This window comes from Gadus macrocephalus, chromosome 21, assembly GCF_031168955.1.
Source record: "Gadus macrocephalus chromosome 21, ASM3116895v1".
Lineage (NCBI taxonomy): Eukaryota > Metazoa > Chordata > Actinopteri > Gadiformes > Gadidae > Gadus > Gadus macrocephalus.
This window is the reverse complement of record NC_082402.1, coordinates 18,330,078-18,354,380: the sequence shown is the minus strand read 5'-3', so window position 1 is coordinate 18,354,380 and position 24,303 is coordinate 18,330,078. Positions and strand designations below refer to the sequence as shown.

The 24,303-nt window shown below is 45.4% G+C and overlaps 1 protein-coding gene across 5 annotated transcripts; it reads left to right on the top strand.

Annotated features, from left to right (window-relative positions):
* Positions 1-375: 375 nt before the first annotated feature.
* Positions 376-23,507, top strand: dnajc5ga (DnaJ (Hsp40) homolog, subfamily C, member 5 gamma a). 5 transcript variants are annotated; one of them, XM_060042082.1, is made up of 7 exons: positions 377-611; positions 13,108-13,246; positions 13,579-13,792; positions 14,243-14,399; positions 16,207-16,370; positions 19,811-19,838; positions 20,889-23,507. In XM_060042082.1, exons 2-5 carry the CDS (start codon positions 13,128-13,130, stop codon positions 16,365-16,367), a joined length of 651 nt encoding a protein of 216 aa, XP_059898065.1. In that variant the 5' UTR covers positions 377-611; positions 13,108-13,127; the 3' UTR covers positions 16,368-16,370; positions 19,811-19,838; positions 20,889-23,507. The 5 variants fall into 5 exon arrangements, with proteins under 5 accessions (XP_059898067.1, XP_059898065.1, XP_059898066.1 ...); XM_060042083.1 differs by lacking the exon at positions 19,811-19,838; XM_060042086.1 differs by lacking the exon at positions 16,207-16,370 and having other exon boundaries at positions 383-611.
* The last annotated feature ends 796 nt before the right edge of the window (positions 23,508-24,303 follow it).

The following is a 24,303-nucleotide window of genomic DNA, read 5'->3' as shown; positions in this document are numbered from 1 at the left end:
GGTAATTATTTATATTGCCTTCCACCATTGTTGTTTCAGCTTCAATGAAACCCATTGTTTAGGTCAAATGACCAGCAGGGCAGTGTTCTGGTGTGTACCGGTACTGGTTAATTTACCGGCTTAATTCTTGTTTAGGCACAATGCTTAAAGTTAAGTAAAGTCCCAGGTGGGTTTATTATCAAGGTGCCTCTGTCGTTTCCTGGAGAGAATATATGACCAATCAGAGAGCTGAGCTCCGCGGCCAGATCATCTGACCAATCAGAGGGCTGACCTCCGCGGGCAGATGATCTGACCAATCAGAGGGCTAAGCTCCGCGGCCAGATGATCTAGCTAGCCAATCGGAGGACTGAGCTCCGTCAGATAACGGTACCAGTCAGACCCCGCGACACGGCGTAAACGGTGAGAATATCTGACCAATCAGGGGGCTGAGCGCGTACACGGAGAGAACATCTGACCTATCTAAGGGGGTGAGCTCCGCCGCCAGTCACCGCGCCACGGAGCTACCGGAGCCGGCTACAGGAGGCGGCAGACTGCTCTTCATGTGGACGCGGAGGCCCGTCTGAACACCAAGACCCCGCGGAACGCAGCGTTATACCGGCTCTACTCAGAAGGTGAGCTGACGACACGTTGGGATGAACATTAGATTTTTGTGTGGATAACATGAGACGAGCTAACGGCTACCGCGCTAGCTTAGCGGTGGATCTGGGTTAGCTTAGCGGTAGATCTCAGAGCGTCAGTGACCAGTGGTGTCGCTCCGCTCTGGACCACTTCCAACTGGGTTGCTCGGCCATGGATCTCAAAGCAAGGCACACATGAGTGAGCATCATGTCAGCTCCTTTTGAAATACGAAATGCGGTCAAATCCGTTCTGTCCATCGGTGTCCAGACTACCGCCTCCAGACCAGTGCCTCCCAAACCAGTGGCTGCTCACCATGCCAGAATGAAACGGGGTACCATGCCCTAGGTCCGACAGTCCTTCATCCACAGCTCCTCGGGGCACATAAAACCCTTCATGTAAAGTGCAATAAGGTGTGCCTGTGGGTAACGAGGGCAAAGAAAGGAATGCAATCCTCCCAGTGCAGAGATTAGGAAAGGATTACGTCTTCACAAGGACGTAGCATTGTGATGCTCGGTACTAATGAATGCTGCATTTATTTTCATTCAGAGCTGTACTTCATGCTCAAGGGTTCATCCTAAGACGCACATTTTCGTCAATCCTCAGGCGAATGGGCCCCAGAAGCAGAGAGCCACCACTCTGATCTGGTGGAGCAGAAACATGGACAGCATCTCATGTTTCCTTACTGACGGCTGATGCACAATGCAGTCACTGCTCCTGTCACATAGCCATGTATTACATTGAGAGGCATTTGTTTATTTAGACTACAAAGTGTCACCCGTGTATTGCAGAAGGATCTTCCAGCCCGCGACCCTGAGAGAGGGGGGGGGGGGGGGGCAGGGGCCGGCATAAAGGGGCCCTTAAAAAATAATCGTTTTCAGTTTGCGCGTGATGTGTGTGTGTACTGACTAAGGTCAATTTGTCTTGTATTATCAAACATAAATTCGCTACAATAAATGTTTGCTACACGCAAAATGTATCCTACTGGGGCCTTGGCTCTCCACCGCACCCAGGCCCTGGGGTCCTTCTCCTGGCCCCCAGGCCCGCCTCGGCTCTCTGTGGCCCCCAGGCCCGCCTCGGCTCTCCGTGGCCCCCAGGCCCCTGCACCCTTCTCCTGGCCCGCCTCGGCTCTCCGTGGCCCCCAGGCCCTGTGACCCTTCTCCTGGCCCCCAGGCCCCCCTCGGCTCTCCGTGGCCCCCAGGCCCTGGGACCCTTCTCCTGGCCCCCAGGCCCTGGGACCCTTCTCCTGGCCCCCAGGCCCCCCTCGGCTCTCCTGGCCCCCAGGCCCGCCTCGGCTCTCCGTGGCCCCCAGGCCCTCAGTGGCCCTGGGGCCCGCCTTGGCTTCCTACACTCAGAGGTTCTGTGCGCCTGTACTTGTTTCTGTCCATAGTTTACATACACATATTCACATAAGTACCAGTGTTTCCCCTATATGCATTGGTTTGAGGCACAGACATTTTCGATTTTTCTAGTATGGGTTATGGGATTTTAATGTATAGGGTGGTTTTTGATATAAAATATTTTTTGTTAAATAAATGTAAATAATGGTTTTAAAGATTATACTTGTAATATGTTCAATCTCTCCTTATTTCCCCTGCTCATTACTGTGCACAAATGTACTGTATGTATGTTGCCAGCAGACACATAGAAACCTCCCGGCAGGGTGCGCTTTGCGAGCACACAGAGAAATTTGCGCGCGAAAAACATAACATTTCACCTCCGCTGCTGCAACTCCATCCTAGGGGAAACACTGAGTACATACGCACAAATACACATGAATTAATCCTCACATGCACATAATACACACAGCAACATCACCACCTCACTCTATCATGGGAGTGGCATCATGCCACTGAAGCAAACGCCCCACCCCAGATGATCAGCCCAACAATGGGGATCCCCACCCAGATAACAGGTCAAAACACAGCTTCCTCCTGTACCGCTGGAACACCATCTGGTTAATGTCTGGACATTGCTTTAACTCCACATTCAAACCGTATAGCCTCATCCCACAAATCGATATATTGAAACCTCTCATAGTTGTTCTGTTGCTGAGCCTTTTGAAATTAAATTTCCCCCTTAAATCCTAATGCCGCTCTTTTAAGTTTAACAGTTTTTGGAATATTCCCTGGGAGCTTGCTACTTTTGTCCGGCCAAAACATTGCCTCCGGAACTACCCTTCATACCTCCGTCTGGTTTCAGCGTTATGGATGTTACGCAATAAATCCTCTAGAGGGCAGTGACTGTCGTTTCACAAATTAACGGCATTGACAATCGCAAACATGAGTAGAGATGATTTTGCTTTGTGTCATCCGAAATAGGCAAAAAAAGTGCAAAAAGTGTAGGCCTAGGCGACGGTGGCCGCCGCCGCCTAGGTCATTTAACAACAAAATGTTGTTAAATGACCAGTTACAACTCATTGCCAAAGCAGGGGAACAATAAAATAAAAAGGTCAGGTATATAGTATAATACAAGTATAAAACGTTAAATACAATATATATATATATATATATATTGTGGTAACCCGCTCCTTGAATGAGCCGGGTTCCACTGACAAAACTTGCTTGGCTGTGGGGTTTTAGCCATTTCAGGCATTTATTCAACATCAACGTAACAACAACGAAACAATCAAACGAAAGAAGGAGTCGCGGTCTCTAGGGCCTCCGTGGGCCTCTAGGCTCTCTCCTTGCCACGAGCCCTTCCTTCCTGCTCCCGACCCGTGCTGTGCTGTGCTGTGCCTCCTTTTAAAATGGCCCCCGTGCTTTCGGCCAGGTGTCCCCCAATCACCCTGATTGGGGTGCCGAAAGGGCTGCTCTCTCTCGCCGGCTGGTGGGTGGGGGTGGTACACCCCGTCCTCTACGGTACCCCGGGCCCGTCCAGGCCGGGGACCACGTGGCGGGATGCCACACTCCTCCACCCTTTGTCCAAGCCCCAGGTAGCCGAGGGACCCGCCCAGGATGGTGTCTCGCCGGGGCCGGGTGTCTCCTGCGGCGCCGGCTGCGTCCCTCGCGTCGGCTGCGTCGTCTCCGGCTGCGTCGTCTCCGGCCGCGTCGTCTCCGGCCGCGTCGTCTCCGGCCGCGTCGTCTCCGGCCGCGTCGTCTCCGGCCGCCTCGTCTCCGGCCGCCTCGTCTCCGGCCGCCTCGTCTCCGGCCGCCTCGTCTCCGGCTGCCTCGTCTCCCGCCGCTTCGTCTCCCGCCGCTTCGTCTCCCGCTGCGCCGGCGGCAGCTGCCTCTCCTGCCGCGGCGGCGACCGCATCTCTCCTGCCCCGGGACTCTAGTACCGGGTCCCACCACCGGCGGAAAGTCGGACAGTCCCTCCCGATTACCACGGGGACCGGTAGGTGGGGGACAATCCCCGCCCGGATTGTAAACACACCGTGTGTGGTGCGGACAACCACGTGACACGTGGGGTAGGTCCGGGTGTCCCCGTGGACGCAGGCCACCTCCATTGGCTCCCCTGCCTTCCCACCCGCCAGGTCGGGGCGAAGGAGGGTAACCGCACTGCCGGTGTCCAGGAGGGCCTGCGTGTCCTGGTTCATCACCCGCACCGGGATGGTCGGACTACCAGATGTTCCCTGCGCCCAGCAGGTCGCCAGCATACAGGGCCGACCCGTCCCCACGTCCGCGCCGGCCGGCGGCGCAGCCCCGTCCCGGCCTCGCGCTGCGGCCTTCTTTCGCGCTGCGGCCTTCTCTCCCGCTGCGGCGGCGGCGTCCCTTGCGGCAGCGGCGGCGTCCCTTGCGGCGGCGGCGGCGTCCCTTGCGGCGGCGGCGGCGTCCCTTGCGGCGGCGGCGAAGTCCCTTGCGGCGGCGGCGACGTCCCTTGCGGCGGCGGCGACGTCCCTTGCGGCGGCGGCAACGTCCCTTGCGGCGGCGGCAACGTCCCTTGCGGCGGCGGCGGCGGCGACGTCCCTTGCGGCGGCGGCGGCGGCGACGTCCCTTGCGGCGGCGGCGACGTCCCTTGCGGCGGCGGCGACGTCCCTTGCGGCGGCGGCGGCGTCCCTTGCGGCGGCGGCGGCGTCTCTTGCGGCGGCGGCAGCGTCTCTTGCGGCGGCAGCAGCGTCTCTTGCGGGGGGTCGTAGTGGGATCTTCTTGCCTGCATTCTCCACCATATGTGGTAACCCGCTCCTTGAATGAGCCGGGTTCCACTGACAAAACTTGCTTGGCTGTGGGGTTTTAGCCATTTCAGGCATTTATTCAACATCAACGTAACAACAACGAAACAATCAAACGAAAGAAGGAGTCGCGGTCTCTAGGGCCTCCGTGGGCCTCTAGGCTCTCTCCTTGCCACGAGCCCTTCCTTCCTGCTCCCGACCCGTGCTGTGCTGTGCCTCCTTTTAAAATGGCCCCCGTGCTTTCGGCCAGGTGTCCCCCAATCACCCTGATTGGGGTGCCGAAAGGGCTGCTCTCTCTCGCCGGCTGGTGGGTGGGGGTGGTACACCCCGTCCTCTACGGTACCCCGGGCCCGTCCAGGCCGGGGACCACGTGGCGGGATGCCACAATATATATATATATTAGGGATGGGCGTGAGGAATCGATTACTCGAGTACTCCTCGTTACAAATGAACTCGGTGGGTGGAAAGGCAAACTCGAGTTTGCATATACAAAGTTTTCTGAAGCAAATGTATCAATTTTCTGTCGGCGCCACTAACGCATGCCGTGGGCACAAAGCAAATTAAATGTATCCATTTCTGTGTGGCGCGTTCTGTGCCGTGTGCAGGCACCCCAGAATTAAAAAAGTGAAGAGATGGCGGTTAAAGCAAAGCGCAGCGAAGAATTGAAATACTTTAAAGAAATAGGAGATCATAAGGTGAAATGTAAAATATGCCAAGCGAAATCGAGCTACCAGAAAGTACTATGCGGCAACATATGCTCCTGAAACACAACGGTGAGTTCGGGAAAGCAAACCCGCAACAACAAGTGTGTCGGCTATTTTCACCGCCGCAAGACGCAGCTCTAATCCCGGCCGTGTAGAGAAGATCACAACGCTGAGTGTTTCCATAGTCCATTTGCTACCGTTTTATTTGCAGCTTTAAATTATTTGGAATGGATAGGCTACTTGTTTCGTTTTTGTTTTTTTAAACTGTTACAGGCCTTGGTTCGACGTGATTTAAATTTTGAGACGCATATTTATTTTTGTAAGGAAAATGTGTTTTGAACGTTTGCAAAAATAAATAATGAATACTCTGATAACTCTGACTGTTTTGATGGAGAATAAGCATTACATGTTTGGTTGGTAATATTGCCGTTCATCATCAGGCCTATTCCTGCTGCAGATGCGTTGCATTCTAAAAATAGATTTGATTAAACAAGTACTCGATTGATCCTCGAGGAATTCCTTTGATCACTCGAGTTTGGAATTTACTACTCGTGCCCATCCCTAATATCTATGCATATCAGATATTATACTTCTCTATCTATTTTCACGAATGGTCTGACTTTTGATACTGCCGCCTCGTTTTCCGGTGGTATTGCTCTGTTTCTCCCGGAGCACTCCGGATTCGTAAGCTCAGAGGCAACGGACCCATTGACGGACGAAACACCTCCGGGACCGGACGAAACGGTCCGTATCCGTATTTACCGTAGGGTGTGAATGGGCCTTTAGCCGATAACCCATACGCCGATAACCCATACGCCGATACCGATTATTTTTTTTTTGCTGATATTTGGAGCAGATAATACCCTGGAAATCCAGAGTTCTCGCGAGAGTACATTTGAATTTGCTCAGCGAATCACTCTGGGAACGCGCAATATACTTGTGTATATTCTGGGCCTCCCCTGGCCCTGAACATTAATCAATCACATCGATGTATCAATCAGGGGTGTGAACGATTACAAAAAATTGTAAATGGTTACACAACCCCTTTTTTTTTTTTTTTCGTGTACACGGTTAACAGTTTTTTTTTTTAATTAAAGATTTTATTTATTTTTTTAAGTGGGCGCAGTCGCACTATAGGGGATTTTTTTTTTTATCAACACGGCGGATGCGCCTGCAGAATGATCGCAAAAATAAAATTTGTTTGACCGGTTGCCATGGTTATCTCTGTGTGATTCATTTGCAGTTGCGGTGTTAATTAGGATGTTGTCAGCTTACTGATTCACTAAACTGTAATCAGAAAACGCGGTTATATGCTATAGACCAGGCCTATTCAACTAGCGGCCCGTGGGCCAAATGCGGCCCCTCTTAATTTTTTCTGGCCCGCAAGAGGTTGCATGCAAAAAATAAATAAAATAAAGGAGAAACATAGTTGCATGCAAATCAGGTTTCTGTGTGTAGCCGGTGATACTAGCCAGTATCAGTACCCCACAATCAGGAACTGGCATCACTTATTCTGACAATGTTTGGCTCAACCGATATGTATGAGTCTAGCTTTTCTCATATGAATGCCATCAGAACAAGGGCACGTTGCCCGATGACCTATGAGAAGCTGCATGAGTGTCTCAGGATGAGCCAAACTAGGCAAACAAGGCAGTGCAATCTTTCTCACTGACTCACTGGCTCAAAATTTCTCATATGTACAGTAGTTCTGTTTTGTGATGATTCAAACAACATTGTTGAATTCTAAATACGTGTCCAAAATATGTGAGAACGAAATCTTTTTTAATGATACGATTAAAAGTGAAGAAGGAAGGAATGCGTCTGATAAGTTTATTCCATGTAGTAGTACTATATATATTAAGTTAACACTACTTTAAGTACGATTTATTTGTAGCGATTCATTGACGTAGTTTTACTCTGTGTGGCCCATGAACCCCGAGTGGTTTTCCTTTTCGGCCCACTTGTTAAGGAGGTTGAATAGCCCTGCTATAGACTCTAAAGTATCTGTGGTGTAAAGGCTGGGATGAATTTCGAATTGTAAATATGTAAACTTTACGTTGAAAGTATGGACCGTCGCGGTTCCCATTGAAACAACGGCGCGGTGATTTTCTTTTCTTTTTTACGGTTTTCGTTTACAGATGTTTCCTAAACGGTTATGATTTACTAACCGGTTACACGTGTACCCGTGCACACCCCTAGTATCAATATAGGCGGGCCAAAAGCGTTGCTGTATTACCGACCGGATACGGCAAGTCTTATCTATTGGTTGGCTCCACCAGTCTGGATACGTCACCCTTTGTATTCTTCTGATTGGTCATAGTGTTATCCCATGTGTGTTATCCAGTGATATTTTGAAATGCATGCTTTGTGCCACCCCTCGAGTTGGGCCATTTTCATTACTCGTTGCCAGACCCTACAGCTTTCTAGATGTGGGTCTGGATTTCCAGGCTAAGCCTCCCTCAATTTACATTATAAAAATGACACGTTGATGATAACAAATGTTAGAATGTCTCAATTTAAAAAAAATGAACATTTATTGAACTTTCTGTAAACCCCGAAAAAAACAAAAAAATAAAATAAAAAAAATCGTCCGATACTGAAAAGAATATCGGGCGATACCGATGCATGTAAAAAAACGCAAATATCGGCCAATATGGTGAAACTAGTGAACAGTAAAGAATGTGGAGTGAGTTGTAATCCAGAAACGGTTTTGCTTTATTTATTGCTGCAATGCTCCTTGATTATTTTTGTACATTATTATTATGTGGTTTCCAATTAATTTGATCATCAATAGACACTCCAAGGAACTTTATTTTGAGAAACTCTTTCAATACCCACCCGACAAGTTTTAAGGATAATTTATTATAATCAAACCATATTTTTTATTTTATCATTTTCTTCATAATGTCATCCTGCAGTTGCTTTAAAATATTTGTATCCTCAGCAAAAAGGACTAATTTCAGTATCTTAGACACTTTGCATATATCATTGATATATGGAATAAACAGTTTAGGCCCCAACACTGACCCCTGAGGGACACCACAGGCAGTGTCCAAACATAAAGAAGCGCAATCCCCCAACTTCACAAACTGACGCCTCCTATTTAGATAACTTTTGTCCCAGGCTAGAACCACTCCCCTGATGCCATACTTTTCCAGTTTATGAATTAATATATAATGATTAATAGTATCAAATGCGTTTTTTAAATCAATAAATCCCATTGCATATTGTTTATCTATGTCATTTGTGATTTCCTCTATTGATTCTATTAATGCAAGTGTTGTTGATCTGTCTGAATGAAAACCATATTGACTTTCAGCAAGTAGTTGGCGCTTTAAATATATCTAACCTTTTATTTAAGACTTTTTCTGATATTTTTGAAAATTGTGGTAGTAGAGATGGGCCTATAGTTTGTATTACTAAATATTTATTAGTAATACAGTGAAAAGAAGGAGAAAATCACATTGGCATGTTGATTTACGGGGTGTGCCCCTAAAATGTTCTGTTTGGCGCCACAGTGCTCCTAGAGAAAAAAGTAAGTCTGGAGCCCTGCTATTGCGGGTGCTTTAATTATAATTACTGTTTTAGCGATAATGCAGGAGGGCTAGATCAATTAGGTTTAAATAGCATCCAGGAATGGTGCATCGATGAGAATGCAAGGAATGAGGAGGACGAGGAGACGTAGCTTGCTTCAGACTATATTATGTTCAGCCTTGTTTATTTAAATACTCGGTAATGTCTTTCAGTTTCGATAAAACAGTAAAATAAAAACACCTTTAGTTCTATGAAGCATAGTAAATAAATAACTACAGGCTAAACAACATATACAGTTATATAGCAAGCCTATATAAATAAATCAAACAGAGCTGCAATCACAACACAGAAAAAAGTCATACACAAAACATGCACTCAGATACCCAGGCGCAGTCGTATAGAGTTTGTTTATTTTGCCTGAGTATCTGAGCATACACCCCGTGCATGACTTCCCTCTGTACCACGACCACAGCTCTGCTTGATCTACCCATATAAATAAAGGAAACAAAGTAACAGGCACTTACATTGTCACAAACTTAATACCCTGAGTATTAACTAAGCTGCCTCATCTGTGGATGGCACGAGCCTTTTGGCCTCTGCAGTCCACTCGCCGTCAGCTGGCACAGAAAACGGCTGTCTCAAGAAGAGGAGGATGTCACCTGAGAGTTTAGGGGAGCTTTCAAATCGTTCCTTGAAGTTTTCTGCCAGGGTCGACACCAGCTCCTTCATTGCTGGATCTTCCTGTATTTTGTCCTTCTCCAAATGCTCACGCAGACGTGGGAAGTGCAACTTTCTCCCTTGAATGTCTCCAGAAGGTGCAGCTTCGACTGGAGGGCTTCAATCGCCTCGTACATGTCAGCAACAGTGTGGTTCTTGCCTTGTAGCTGCAGGTTAAGGTGATTCAGATGAGACATGATGTCACACAAAAAATTAACATCTGCCAACACCTTGGTGTCAGTTAAAAAGCCCAGAAATTCGCGGGCTTTTGGGCTCTGCAGGCTGGATAAAAATGACACAAGTTCATCACCCAGGTCGCACACCCTCTCCAACGCACGGCCTTTACTCAGCCAGCGAACATAGTTGTGCAGCAACAGATCCTTGTGCTCAGCTGACATTTCCTCGGCACCTGCTTTCATAGCTCCACAACTTTTGTTTCGATTTTTTCCTCTTGATTTAAGATTTCACCAGCCATGTGAATTGCACATTGTTTAATGAACTCTGCATCAGCAAAGGGCTTCTTAGCTTTAGCAAGCGTCCAGCAAACGTGCAATGAAGCAGCTGTTGCGCTCTCTTGTGCCGATGCCGTTTTGCATATTGTTGAGACTGACCGCTTGTATGATGTCAACATGCTTGCAATCTTTTGTTTGCGTTGCTCAGATGTTTCTGGGAAACTTCCATTAAAGCTGGCAGCATGCAAACAGTTAAAGTGCCGCTTCAGGTTGTCAGATTTAATGACAGCCACGGTCTGCTTGCATATTAAGCATGTCGGCTTTGCGTTGGCATGGTCCGGTAAAGAAAAGCAATACTTATCGGTCCATTCAGTTTTAAACTGGCGGTTCTCCTGGTCGACCTTCCTTTTCTTGGCAAATGACATGTTTCTTTCATCAATTTTCAATCCGTTGATTTTTGACAGTTGTAAGTCCCTGGGATGACAGACGGATAGCGGGAATGTGACAGCATGTGGCGGCTACTCTCTGGCGTGTGACGCTAGTGAAGTTGAAAACGCACGAAGCACGTCATTACGTATGCACGCAGTAACGTCAACGGTCAAGTGGATGGTGTGGGCTGAGGGGAAAATGTATTTTTTTTTCTTTTTTTTTTGGGACAACATGTGAATGCGCTGGGTCAGTGCGGGCCGGACATTTTGCTCTCGCGGGCCGAATCTGGCCCGCAGGCCGCTAATTGGGGTTCACTGATGTAGGAGAACCCCATTTATCCTGATACTTTTTTATTTCCAGGGTGTATGGGGTGGAGCTGGTTTATCTTTAAAGTGGTTGAAGAACTGTCTTGCCAAGGGACTTTGTTTATCTAGCACCGGATATCCTCCCCTTTCCCATGCAGAATATACTTCCGCATAAAGATATATAGCCAATATTAAAAAAAGAAAGGCTTTTTACTATGACAGTGCAGCAGTGATTCAAGGATGATCATGAAGACCTGTTGTCACCATAGAGTCCTACTGATGGATGGAGATCAAATTGCATGTAATTTTCTTTCCTAAGGAAAGAAATGATATTGTCAATGGAATTGACAATATAATTGTCAATTCCCCTCCATGTCGCTCCCTGGTATATTTCTCCCAAATGTCCTGTTGTTCGTAGAGCTGTTTAGCCGGGTGATTAGGGCTGGCCATTGGCGCTCTGAAACAGATGACGGGTAATCTGCAAGATCATCAAAATGTAATCTTCTTTAGCCAGAGACCGGGACATCGGTATTGTGCTCCACACTCTGGAAGGGCCTTCATGTTCAGCAGTCAATACCTTGAACAATCAGTAAATCCTGGAACATCGCTTGGTGCCATAGAGCAGTCATCGATCCAACTTGGGGGAGGGTTATGGAATGCCATTTAAGTCAATATTAAATAAATAAATATGCTTATGAAATATGCAACGCTTAAAATATATCCTGAAATAAATAAATTCGGCAATAAATATATATGCATTTTATATTATAATTCATTTGTATAGTTTAAAGGTATACTATTGTATTGCATCTATGTGTCAATGGGATTGATTGGCCAATGAAAACAATAAAGAAAGGTAGTTTGACGTGGTTAAGTAGCGTGGGAATATGGTAGCAGTGCCATTTAAAGCTATTCTCTCAACAGCTCTGTATGGGAGTCATCGACACCATTACCATTGTCGGGGAAAATGGATTTAACGTGTCTCAGAATAATGTTCACAGAGAGTGTGAACATTATAACATTGCTCCAAACTCGTCACCTCTCAGCAGACTCACTGATTTTACCACAAATAGGGAATCCACGTGAATTCTGTAGATCTGCTAAATAAATCCATTGGAGGGAGGGGGGGGGGGTTCTAAATTTCATCCAAGTCATCGAGTACTAGCCAATGAGAGGCAGAGTAGGGCGGGTCATGACTTTGCCATCCGTCCATCCGTGCGTCTGATAGGCCGAATCATGTCGCTCGTTTGCTTATGCAAAATGCTAGCGAGACATCCGGCACCCATAAGGTTAGCTTGTCAACTGAAAGAGCCAGTATTTCTCCTGGATTTAAAACCCATTTTCTAGATTTTTGGTTGAGAGGTTTAGGTAAAGGGGGCTTGTTAGTTTAAAGTACAGTTTTTGTAGCTAGTGAAGTTAGCTATGGAGCTTCTCCATTGACATAGAGCCGTATAAAAAAGAAATCCAAATTCCCTTAATTTCTTCCCCAAATCCGTTTTTTTCTTCAGAATTCTATGTTTCAGGATTTGTCCTAACTTTATCGTCAGAAAGAAAGTCTATTTTTGTGAATTAATAAACATCAACAATTGAATAAGATAACGGTACATTTTTAATGAGGCACCTAACATTGCGGCATTATGAACTATGGAATGATAGTTCGCTAGTTTGGGAGGCAGACTTTCACCACGGAAGCTGGTCGTTTTGGAATGGTAATAAGCATGCGGACAGGACTAATAATAATCATAACAATAATAACACATTTATTTAGCGTCTTTGAAGGTCCTAAAGGAGTCTATACACATGAAAGAAAAAATGATACATTCTCCAAATAACCATTTCTTCAATGGTTAATGGGAACAAAATCGTGCTGTATCAGCTGCTTGTAAATTAAGATCGTGTTTATAATCTCCTTTTTGGAATTTGCCTTATTAACTTTGTTTATTACAAAAAATTGCCTACACATGTAATTAAATTCATGCATCATCTGGAAGATGTGTGAGGTTGGTTTTTGGAGCTAATGCTCTGGTAATCTATATCAACGCCAATGAAATCTCGTATCAATGTAGAGTAGTGCATGTAAGAATATAATGTCACTCTCTGGGGATCTCACATTTATCTCAAAAATAAATGTGTCAGGCTTGGAATAGCTACAGTAAAACTTACTGTTTATACATTTCAAATAGTGCCTATTTCCTTAGTGTTTTTAGTTGTAACGTCTACTGCATGAATGGCCAACACAGGGTGAAGGCAGAGGAGAACCATGGCAGAGCCGAATGCCAGCCGTCCCCAGAGGAAGATGTCTACGGCCGGGGAGAGTCTGTACAAGGTGCTGGGCCTTGAGAAAGGAGCTTCTCTGGAGGACATCAAGAAGGCCTACAGGTAAACCTCATCTCAAGGTCTGTAATTGAAGACGTCCTCATAGCTGGGTTCCAGATTCCTTCGCTAGGTTGGATGTTCATGAGATAACATCTTGGTGAACAATGTTGCGTAGGAAAGATAACCATTCTTTGTTTGTCCTGACTTGCCACCCCAAAAATAAATCTCCCTAAGTAGTGAGTAGGTCAACATTTCAAACATTCAGAATAGTGCTTGATGTCAAGGAGACAAACACACACACACACACACACACACACACACACACACACACACACACACACACACACACACACACACACACCTTGTCCTTCACAATCATACTTGTCAACACACAGGAAGCTAGCATTGAAGTACCACCCGGACAAGAACCCGGACAACCCCGAGGCAGCAGACAAGTTCAAGGAGATCAACAACGCCAACTCCATCCTGAACGACGACACTAAGCGGAAGATCTACGATGAATACGGCTCCATGGGGCTGTACGTCTCCGAGCAGTTTGGAGAGGACAGTGTCAAGTACTACTTCCTCATGTCCAAATGGTGGTTCAAGGTCAGAACAAACTCTGTCTCTCTATTTCAAGGTCCGATGTTTCTTCTCTCACAAAGGTTGTGGAAGGAGACCAGATATTAGTTGATTAATTTGGCTTTGGTTGAATGTGGCTATATTGAATATTTTAAAAGTTAATGCGATTTTAATGCTTAAAATATTTGTTATTGATTTGTATTTATTTAAAAGTTATTTAATTTCACATTCAAAACGGTTGATATCCATTTATTTCTGAACTTTATCGACAAACCAAAGATGATGGAAGGAAACTTATTACCGTATATTGGTAGAATAATTTTGTTTTTTGTGCAGGAATATTAAGGGTGTGTGTGTGTGTGTGTGTGTGTGTGTGTGTGTGTGTGTGTGTGTGTGTGTGTGTGTGTGTGTGTGTGTGTGTGTGTGTGTGTGTGTGTGTGTGTGTGTGTGTGTGTGTGTGTGTGTGTGTGTGTTCAGAGTCTGGTGCTGTGCTGCACAGTGTTCTCGTGTTGCTGCTGCTGCTGCTGCTGTTGTTTCTGCTGTGGGAAATGCAAGCCGCCAGAAGACGACGGGAACTACCAGTATGTCGACCCCGAAGACCTTGAGGCCCAGATCAAAGCTGAGCAGGACGGAGGTACGGATGTTTGTGTGTGTGAAAGATGACATAGAGCAAACAGCAGCTGAAGTGGCTGTAGCAGTGTTCCCAGACCAGGTAGCAATGTGTCCCCCCCCTGGCGCTGGGTGGCATCGAGGGTCACGGTGCCGCTGCGGTCGGTCATCAGGGTGTGTGCAGCGTGTTAATATACACCTGTATGCTTATCTATTGTCACCTGCTGAGACCATTTTAAAGCTACAAGAAGCATTTGAAATTATTCCGCTCAATCTTAATTCATTGAATTGCTTAAAGCCAGTTATTTAAGCGAAGACAACTATAAAAAAAAAATGCCAAAACCCTGCCTGGTTTCATTCCTTGCCCCAACTCCATACATTACAGGGCAGGGCAGTAGAATTAGTTTGCTCATACAAATACCTGGACATTATTTTGGAGGCAAACAATAAGAATACTTAAATTGCATTACATCAAGGAGGTAATTAAAAGCAGCCCCCAAACTATTATCCAATGAGCATATTTCCAACACTTTAGATATCATCCCATACCGCCGCTCAAGTCCTCCTATCATGATCTATGAAATCCAAGACATAGACGTGAAACGCAAGCAAAAACCACCTGTTCCCTGGACCAACTGCTACTGACCTGATTATAAACTTAATACAATAAATAATCTTACAATAAATTATAGATAGTAATCATAAGTTAGAGTAGTTATATTATTTTTTTACTTGAAATAGCGTGCTACTGTTTAAATAATGATCACTATTATTAAACTGATTTATTCCTATTATTATTTGAAATAAATAATGATTAAAGTGATGTGTTACTATTAATACATGAAACTAATAATGATGGTTTAAGTGATTTATTTATATATTAAATAATTAACGATGATTAAAGGTACATTTGTAACTTTGCCCCCGTGTGTTTTAACCATCACTGATGGTTGCGAGATTCCTTAATCATCGGCATTGCAAAGTTGTATTTTCCCTGTTGCAAAATATCTAAGTGTTGCCGAATATTCTTTGTGAATAGGTCTTACTGAGTTAAGAGTCCTCTTGAGGGCTTTTAAGCTCTCCTAGACTTAGTTGCTACCTTTAGGTCTAAAATACAAAGTTAAATAAATTAGGAGTCCTAAATTTAAGGCTGACACGCCCATTATTTTGAGGAGTTTCTCTTATGAGCTAACAAGCTACTTATGAGCTAATTTTATCCCTTAGATTATTTGTGAATACGGCCCCTGTCTTTTAAGTTTCATGTTGAGAATTACTCACCATAATTGAGGTATTCTTTACCTGAATTGTTATACTGAACTCAAGACCTACCTCAACCAATATCGTGTGTGTGTGTGTGTGTGTGTGTGTGTGTGTGTGTGTGTGTGTGTGTGTGATGCCGAGATGAATGAACGGAATGATATTTATATCATTAAAATATATAAGATTATATATTTCAAAATTGTGTGGGAAAAAAACCAACTGAATCAATTTGTGGCACTCTGTTGATTCTGTGGCGCTGCGCCGCACATTGGTCTATGTATGGAAAACACTGTAGGTACAATTTTAAAATGGAGAGGAGACAGATGGATGCCTTCTGGTTGCTTATTGGCCTTTTCTCTACCACGTCTATTTCACATCTCCTACGCTTCCTAGTGTAAACAGAACCCTTCTGGTAATGCAGGATAATTTCTCAAATCAATTGAGATGGAACCAAAATGACTCACGACGACGGAGAGGAAGGATTCTTGTTGTTGCCCACCAGTCATTCATGGAGAGCGCCTATGTGGGAACAAGGGTTCACTGTTTCTGGTGTTCTGACCCCCCCCCAACAGGGAACACCGTAATCATAGTCCAGCCCCCGACTAGTCCCAGTTCAGAAGACCCAGACAGCCAGGCCCCCCCTGTCCATCCTCTGCCCATGCCCCCTCTCTCGTCGCCCACCAGCCCGGCGGGGGCAGAGAACCCCAGCGAGACGCTGCCGCAGTCCAAATGACTCGTGAGAGACACCTCGTCGTTCTGTGTTTCATCTGTCTGTGCTTTCTGTTGCCGCCTAAAGACCATCTTGCATCCCGCATTACACCGCTCAGTCCTCATTCTTTTGCCTGGCCTTTCCTCGCTCCCTGGTTGGCCTTGTTGGATGTGGCATGTGAGGCACCACATCGTTCCTGTTGTACCGTTTGCAAGTTGCATCATGTGTTTGTATTGGTGTGTTTGTTAATGAGCAATGGCATCTGCTTACATAATGACATAATGATTTGGATCCTAGAATTTCCTTCTGCTATCGTGTTCCTATACCAAGAAAACTGTTCCTCTCCCTGACCAGACAAAAGAAGCCTATGAGACGCACAATAACGGAAACTCGTACTGTATCATACACAATGTACACTATGCTGCACAAACACAGCCTCTTACCTACTCACACTACAGTAGATCGGCAAACTGGAATGGTGGCGTGCTTTTTTGCTGAAACTACTTTTAAAGGATTACTTCTTTGAATAACCAGCCTTGAACGCTATGCTGATCAAACGATCCATGTAGCCAATTTAGCAAGTACGTTTAAAAGGTAGGGATGAGGGAAGTGATCTATACATGTGTGTATCACCATTCTTTGCTTCCGCAATACCTGTTTTTTGTTCAGCCAGGGTTGTCTTTGTGCTAGGGTCCGCCCTACAGAGGCAGCTGTATGTAATCTGCTCTGTCTGTCCACATCCGGTGGAGGACACTTGAACCCCAAACCATAACATGCTGGCCCACATTTAGTTTTATCTCGTGTTGCAATATTGAGGGAGTTGCAATGCGACTCCGGTACTTTCCCTAGGTACTAGTAACCTGTGGAGGAACTTGTGTCAGTGTCTTAATCAAGTTCCGGGGACATTATTTTACCCCCAAAAATCATTTTACCTCCCTGCTTCTGGTAGCAAATTTCCAAAGTACAGGAAATTTGAGAGTGGGGTTTACAAAGATGGACATTTTTGATTAGTCGGGTTATTTTTCTTTGTTCACTTCAATATGCAGTAAATCACTCACAGTACTTATTGCATCCATAGTTAGTAAACTACATTCATATAACTAGTATTATTGGCCAGGCTGAAGGAACCCTTTATGCCCCTTTTCCTCCGACAGTGCCAGCGCAACTCGCCACGACTTGGTTTGGTTCCAGGCACATCGTGTTTCCATCTAGAAAGTACCTCTTCAACGTGGGCGGGTCGGACTCTTCATAGCACACATGCGCGAAACTGCGACACATACGCGACACATATACAGACAGGGTCACAGCGTCTCCACCTTTGTCACAGTCCACGGCGTGTTCTTGCGTGCTGATCCTGCCATATTCAATTATCAATCACTGTTGTTGACTGAACGCTGATGCTAGTATTTAAAGATGCCGGGTGTCAGGCTCGGACGTCGCGTTCATCATTATTCGTCCAGTGGCGTCACTTTGGCCAATCAGTGGCCAGCGGCCTTTTAACGTCACACAAAAGTATCATATCAGCTCTCTTGGAACCTCGACGGAGGTGAGACTAAAAAAGTACCAGGTACCTCATTTTGGCGATCGAAATGCAAAAAAAGCCGGGGCGAGTTGAGCTGGTACTGTTGTAGGGAAAGGGGCATTAGTTCTTTGAAAAGTAGTTCCAGGTACTTTAAGAAGAAGCGTGGCAGTGAATGTAGCAGAGAGAGGATTAGGTCAGGGCCATATTGGTGGAAGAAGCGCAGGGAACCTGGTAGTGTTGACATGCAGCCTGGTGGAGGAGGTGCAGGTAGCCTGGGAGTGATGACATGCAGCCTGCTTCCTCTGTGGTCCACTGGCCGCTGCCAACCATCTGTTCTGCCATTTGTCAACTGGTCTTTAGTGCCACTCTGACTGCCATGCGATGGAATTCATCCCATCCCTGTCCTATCTCAGCGATTGTGATTCCATGCTGATCTTTGTTGCTTTGCAATTCAAGCGTTTATGAAAGAAAACTGTAATGCTTGTATCACAGAAATCCCTTATTACTCCATAAAATAAATGTATGTCCTTGGATTGAGTTAAAAAATAGGTGTAATTAAATTTAGAAGAAACCATTCTTTAAAATGTACTCTTGATAGAAAAATAGATAATCGTTAAGACTTTAAAACGAGGAAAGGTTACTTGTTGCGACCAGACAGGGTGAAAGCCATCCCTGACTTGTCAAATTGGAGTTACAGTGGCTCACATTTTGACTTAATTTCGAAAATGCTTAAGTCAACGGGCAGTTTGTTCAACCATTATTATCTGTTGTTATGAGGGGCTGATTTGGTTTGTGTTTAAAATCATTTGTGATGTCCATCTCACAAAGGTCCATCAAGTGGCTTTAAAACGATTAATAAAATCATAAAGAATCCACAGCTGTTGATGGAGTGAAACAATACACATAGTTTTCCCCAAACTAGAGCTTTGAAGGTGAATAATAACCCATTTCTTTCTTGGTCAAACCGCAACATATCTGTTTGTTGTCACTCATTCATCAGCGTTTTTGTTAAGCAGCTAGATTATAGCTAAAGTACCGTACAGCCCCAGAGTCCTAGACCACCGTACAGCCCCAGAGTCCTAGACCACCGTACAGCCCCAGAGTCCTAGACCACCGTACAGCCCCAGAGTCCTAGACCACCGTACAGCCCCAGAGTCCTAGACCACCGTGCAGCCCCAGAGTCCTAGACCACCGTACAGCCCCAGAGTCCTAGACCACCGTACAGCCCCAGAGTCCTAGACCACCGTGCAGCCCCAGAGTCCTAGACCACCGTGCAGCCCCAGAGTCCTAGACCACCGTGCAGCCCCAGAGTCCTAGACCACCGTGCAGCCCCAGAGTCCTAGACCACCGTACAGCCCCAGAGTCCTAGACCCACCCGGTGTCCTAGACCCCCCCGGTGTTAGGCTAGTGTTAGGTTAGCTAGGCTTGGCTCAGTACTAGCTGAGCCAAGCCTAGCTGTGTTGTTGGCTATTTTCATTGCGCTCAACAAAAGGCTTTTTTCTTTGGTTTAATTATTCCAAATGTGTACAGTAGCACTCGAATTGATGCTGCATTACTTTATATTCTGCACCCGTTTCAGAGCCATTTGCCTTGTTGCTCCGACCTTGCATGTGGATGTAAAGTATGTGAGCCATTAAGTGGGGACAAGAACTGGGACATTGGAGTGGCAAAGCATCCGTACTGTTATTGGTCCCACTGATGACGAGTACTGGTCTCGCATCATTATTTCTTCAGAAAAAATGATGAGACATCAATATGTTAATCTTCAACCCAAGATGCTATCGTACGTTGCTCAGTAAATTAGGTATTGGATCAGTATTCTGCCTTGTGCTGAGAGTGAACGGCAGGGATAAAGCTGTATCAGTGCATGCCCAGCTGGAGCTGAATGTGCTCACAGTCCTGTGTTTGTGTGTCTTTTTGATACCGCTCTCCCTCCGGCCAACAGGAAGATGAGCGCCTGCTGGCCAGGGCAGGTAGGCTTCTGTGGTTCTTCATTATCCATAGTGCACAAATGTTTGCCACCTTATACTCATATTACATCATATTTTCCTTATGTTTAGCTTCTTCCATTTCCTTATTGTTGCCAATTAAATTGTAGTCATCAATATGCATTTTTACACTGCCAAGCCGGTACGGTCGTGGCTTGGCACAACCTGCAATTTCAATGTCTTGCCTGTGTAAAACCGAGGGGGTAAAATCCCCCGTTGTCACGGAGCCGGCTCTCTTGGTTCATTGGAGTAGGCTTCAGAATAATTTGCATACTCCAAATGTTTTTATATATTTTTTATTCAAGCCACTACATGCATGATTGAGTAGACGACATCTCAGTGTAGGCTACTATTTACAATTGCAAAAACGGCAACATATTTATTTTGCTGACCACATGTTTTTTATCCCGATAAAAGCCTTGTAAGGAAAGATCCTGTGTCTTTCTTGTAGATAACATTATCCTTCAACATCTTCTTTAAATGCAATTGCATCACCTTCTCTCCCATTATGGTCAGTCTGGTGAATTTCACCGTCCTTCCAGATAGAACTACTCCTGTTGGGATCGCTGCGTTGTCTCTGTTGTAGAGACAGCGCAGCAACACCTCTACCAAAGTCCCACCCCTGGAACCGCGAAGCTGCATTGGCATGAAAATGAAACCGCCAATGTGTGTAGGGTCCGAGAGGGTAAATTGGGGTGTGAAATCAAGCTGGTGTATTACCCCGGTCAGTCTAAACGCACGGACCTTGCCATATCTGGCGGTGTAAAAACATTTAATATTGATGATTCTGCTCAAAAGGTTTAGGACGTCATTACTTCTAGATGGGTTCTCAATGATGGCTCCCGTCTCCTCTGGAGGGACGTTGCTGGGCACAACACTGGCACTGGGGCTGCCCACACTAAACTAAAAATGTTCCTCATCCCTGTTTGAACCCATGAGGTATTACTTTGAGGTGTGTTCTGAAGAACTGGTTGATCCACCCCTGTTTCTAAATCCATGCGTCTCCTTCTCATCGGCTCTTCTCCCTGCCCTCAGGTGCGCGAGCCCCCATCGTGATCCAGCCGCCTCCCACCACCCAAAGAGGCGGCGAGCCCCCCAGGCCCAACGCCAGCCACCCTGCTGCCACCACACCCAAGACCTGATCCCTGAGCCCCGGCTGCAGAACCCCCTCGGTGGAGCTCGTCCTCGGGGTGCTTAGCCCTTCCTTCTTTTAGTTTTGATAAACAGTCTACTGTCGATATCCCCGTTGTTTCTTTAGGTTGGCTGAGACCAGACGAGTTGATGTTTTGATGGGTCTGAGCGGTGTTCAGACAAGTGGATTATACTTTTTTTAAGAAGTCTTGAGCCACCTGCTTGAGTTCAGTTCCCTAGCCTAGCAGCATGAGATGAGATGAGACACGGATCCAGCTGGGGTTACTCAGAGGCCATCTATCTTCACCCCCCCCTCCCACCTGTACCTTGGTCCTTCCTGGTTACCCCACGGGCTCAACAGCAGGACGGTGTAAGGCTGCGGGGGACCACACCGTCTACCAGGGTGCTTTCCAGTGTGTGCACTGTGTGTGACGCCCAATCATTGTCCAAACTCTGAGCCAGAAGGGGACACGAGGAGAGGAGGCCCACCTATTTGTGCATGTGTGACTTCCCTAAATGCATGCCACCTGAAAGCATGGGACTCCTTTTCATGATTCCTACTCACATACACATGCATACAAGGTATTACCTCTCCCCAAGAACCACACTGCAACAAACATTAACACCAGCCCCAAAATGTCTAACCTGTGCCATCTTTCAGTAAAGAAAATACTCAAAATATACCCGAGAAACGGCCTCAACTCTTCCAGTAATTATCGTCAGTACTAATGAAACCTGTGGGTACACAAAACAAAACGTATGAATATAACGATTCTGTACACACTTTACACTAGGGTTTTAACAGGATCAGTGCATGTTTGATTTTAAACCTTTACTCCTCTAATAATGACCCTGTAAATGTCTTTCCCTCCAACCAAAGCCTCTGCCCTGCGATGCTCCCTGGAGGAAGTAGATCTCCATGATGCTACTTGCAGGATTATTGATTTATTTTTTAGGCTATCAGGTCTATGCACTTAGGTCAACTGAGATGTGGTTATCATTTCTTGTCTTAATGATATAATTTTTGGCCACAGGAGGATTGGTAGTGTTGTAAACTGTTATTCTTCCATGTCTAGGTCTTCTTTTTTAGTGTAGCTTGTCTGTGTTGCAGGTTAAGATGACCAACGGTTGAAATGTAAGGCATTATTTATCTGTCACACCTCTGAGAAATAGAGATTTGAAGCTCTGGAAGAGGGACTTTGTGGCCATTTTAAAATGTCCCACAATGACATACACTAATTGAAATCAATAATGGTACGGTACTTGTATGTCTATCTTTTTTCCAATTGTAAGATGAACTCTGAAGGCCACTCAGAGTATGGTGTATGTGGTCCCTCTATTTTTCCCTTAACTTTCATCAGTAATGACTAGTGGCTAGTCCTTCTCCATAATGTACTGATGTTGCCTCGTCCATCAGTTTTAGCCTAGCTGCTGCAGAACCTTTCTTCAGTGTGTGTTGGGGCCAGGTGTTCGGCTATTGGTGTCCTTTTATAATGCAACGTCCGTCTGTTGGGATTTTATTTGACACCTAATTCATTCCCATGGTTTGGTCACCCATAAACACAGTCACCAAAGCTTAGAGACGTATACAACGCATCACACTCAGAGGGCTAGGAGCCAGCTGAGTGTGATGTTTGTCCTGCTGTAGCAGATGGATTTAAGCATAATTTGCATATGGGAGGCTTGTTCAATGAGCATACACACAATACAGCCCACTAAGTTGATCCATTGATGTAGTTCTGCTTCCTACCCCCTGTTTCCCTGTGGTGAATCAGCCAGTGCTGTATGCGATCTAATTTCATGTCTACATTAGCCTAATTGGTCAACAAAGAATTCAAATGAGCTACAAGAATTTCCCATCAAAAGCTAAACTTCCAAGTCTACTGTAATGACCTCATCACCTCATCATCCACAGACGTTGACATGCTATAGTCGGTATTGTTTAGTTTTTTGATAATGAAATCAAAGTAAAGAATTAATTATGTTTCATTCACATGAATTATGACCATATGGCTAAACTTCTGTCATGGTTTTTTTATAATTGTTTGATAATTGTAAATAGTTTAAGAGTGCATAGATGTATTAAAACAAGATCTTTCCAAATCCTTGTCAATAGAGGTGGTGTTGATGTTTTCTTCTCGTGTATTTATGTCCAATGAAGATAAACGGGGGTTGGGGGGGGGATTTATCATCTCTCCAAGATCAATCACTTTCATACCCCTTTGCCAATGAAAAGCATGAAAATAACGATATAAATTGTCTGAATTCTCAATTTATATAATTTTTTGGTCGTTTTTTTTTTTGAGTTTGTTGAATGAGTGAATGTGCAAGGAAGTAGGGAGACGCACTTCAATGGTGTGGAGGAATATAGTGTTGGGAACCAAGAGGTCAACGGCTCGACCACACTGAGACCGTCTGGTCGTTCTGTTTCTTGCTTTGGTTAGTACAGCTCCTGGTGGACATTATGTCGATGTATTTATATCATGAAAACCGGTCAAATAAAAGGGAGATTTTCTAAGGAAATGTCCATGCTTTGTTTTTGATTACGTGCACGTCGTCTTGTTTGCGTGTCAGTGCATAGTTCAGAGTTAACAGTACAACTACCCTGACACAGAATTTCTCTGAATGTAAAACTTACATTTGTGCTTGAATGACCTTATGTCACAATGCTTGTACTACGTTTTCAGGGTCTCATCAGAGATTAAGCATGTAGGCCTACATTGAAAGGTTATCAGAGATGAAGGTACAATATGTCACACTTGTACTGTACTAAATCATCGAAATTATTCAGTACCTTTCTATGATTGTACTAAATCATTACATCACAGTTCATTTCTGGGAGCCGATCCAGTGAGTGCTGAAGGTCACAGGCAGATGATTTCAACAGGACCATATCATCTGCAAAAAGCAGTGATGAGACGCCCAGACCACCGTACTGCAACCCATCCCTACAGCACGACTACATCTCGATATCCTGTCCATTAATATAACAGGATTGGTGACAAAGCGCGGAGGCCTACACCCAACGGAAATGAAACTGACTGGCTGCTGAGAACGCAGACTCTTCACATCCATACGGAAGGGGAAAAGGATACAAAACGATTGGTCAAAGTTTCTAATCTTAAAGATCCCCAAGAAAGGTTCCCTAAAAACTGACAACTGGCACAGTTGTCAATTCCAAACGAAATACTAGCAAAAAAAGAATTTTAGATTCAATAGACAAGCAGCTCAGAAGAGAACAAGCAGGGTTTAGGAAAGGAAGAGGGTGTGCCGACCAGATTATCACTCAGCGCAACATCATAGAGCAGTGCACAGAATG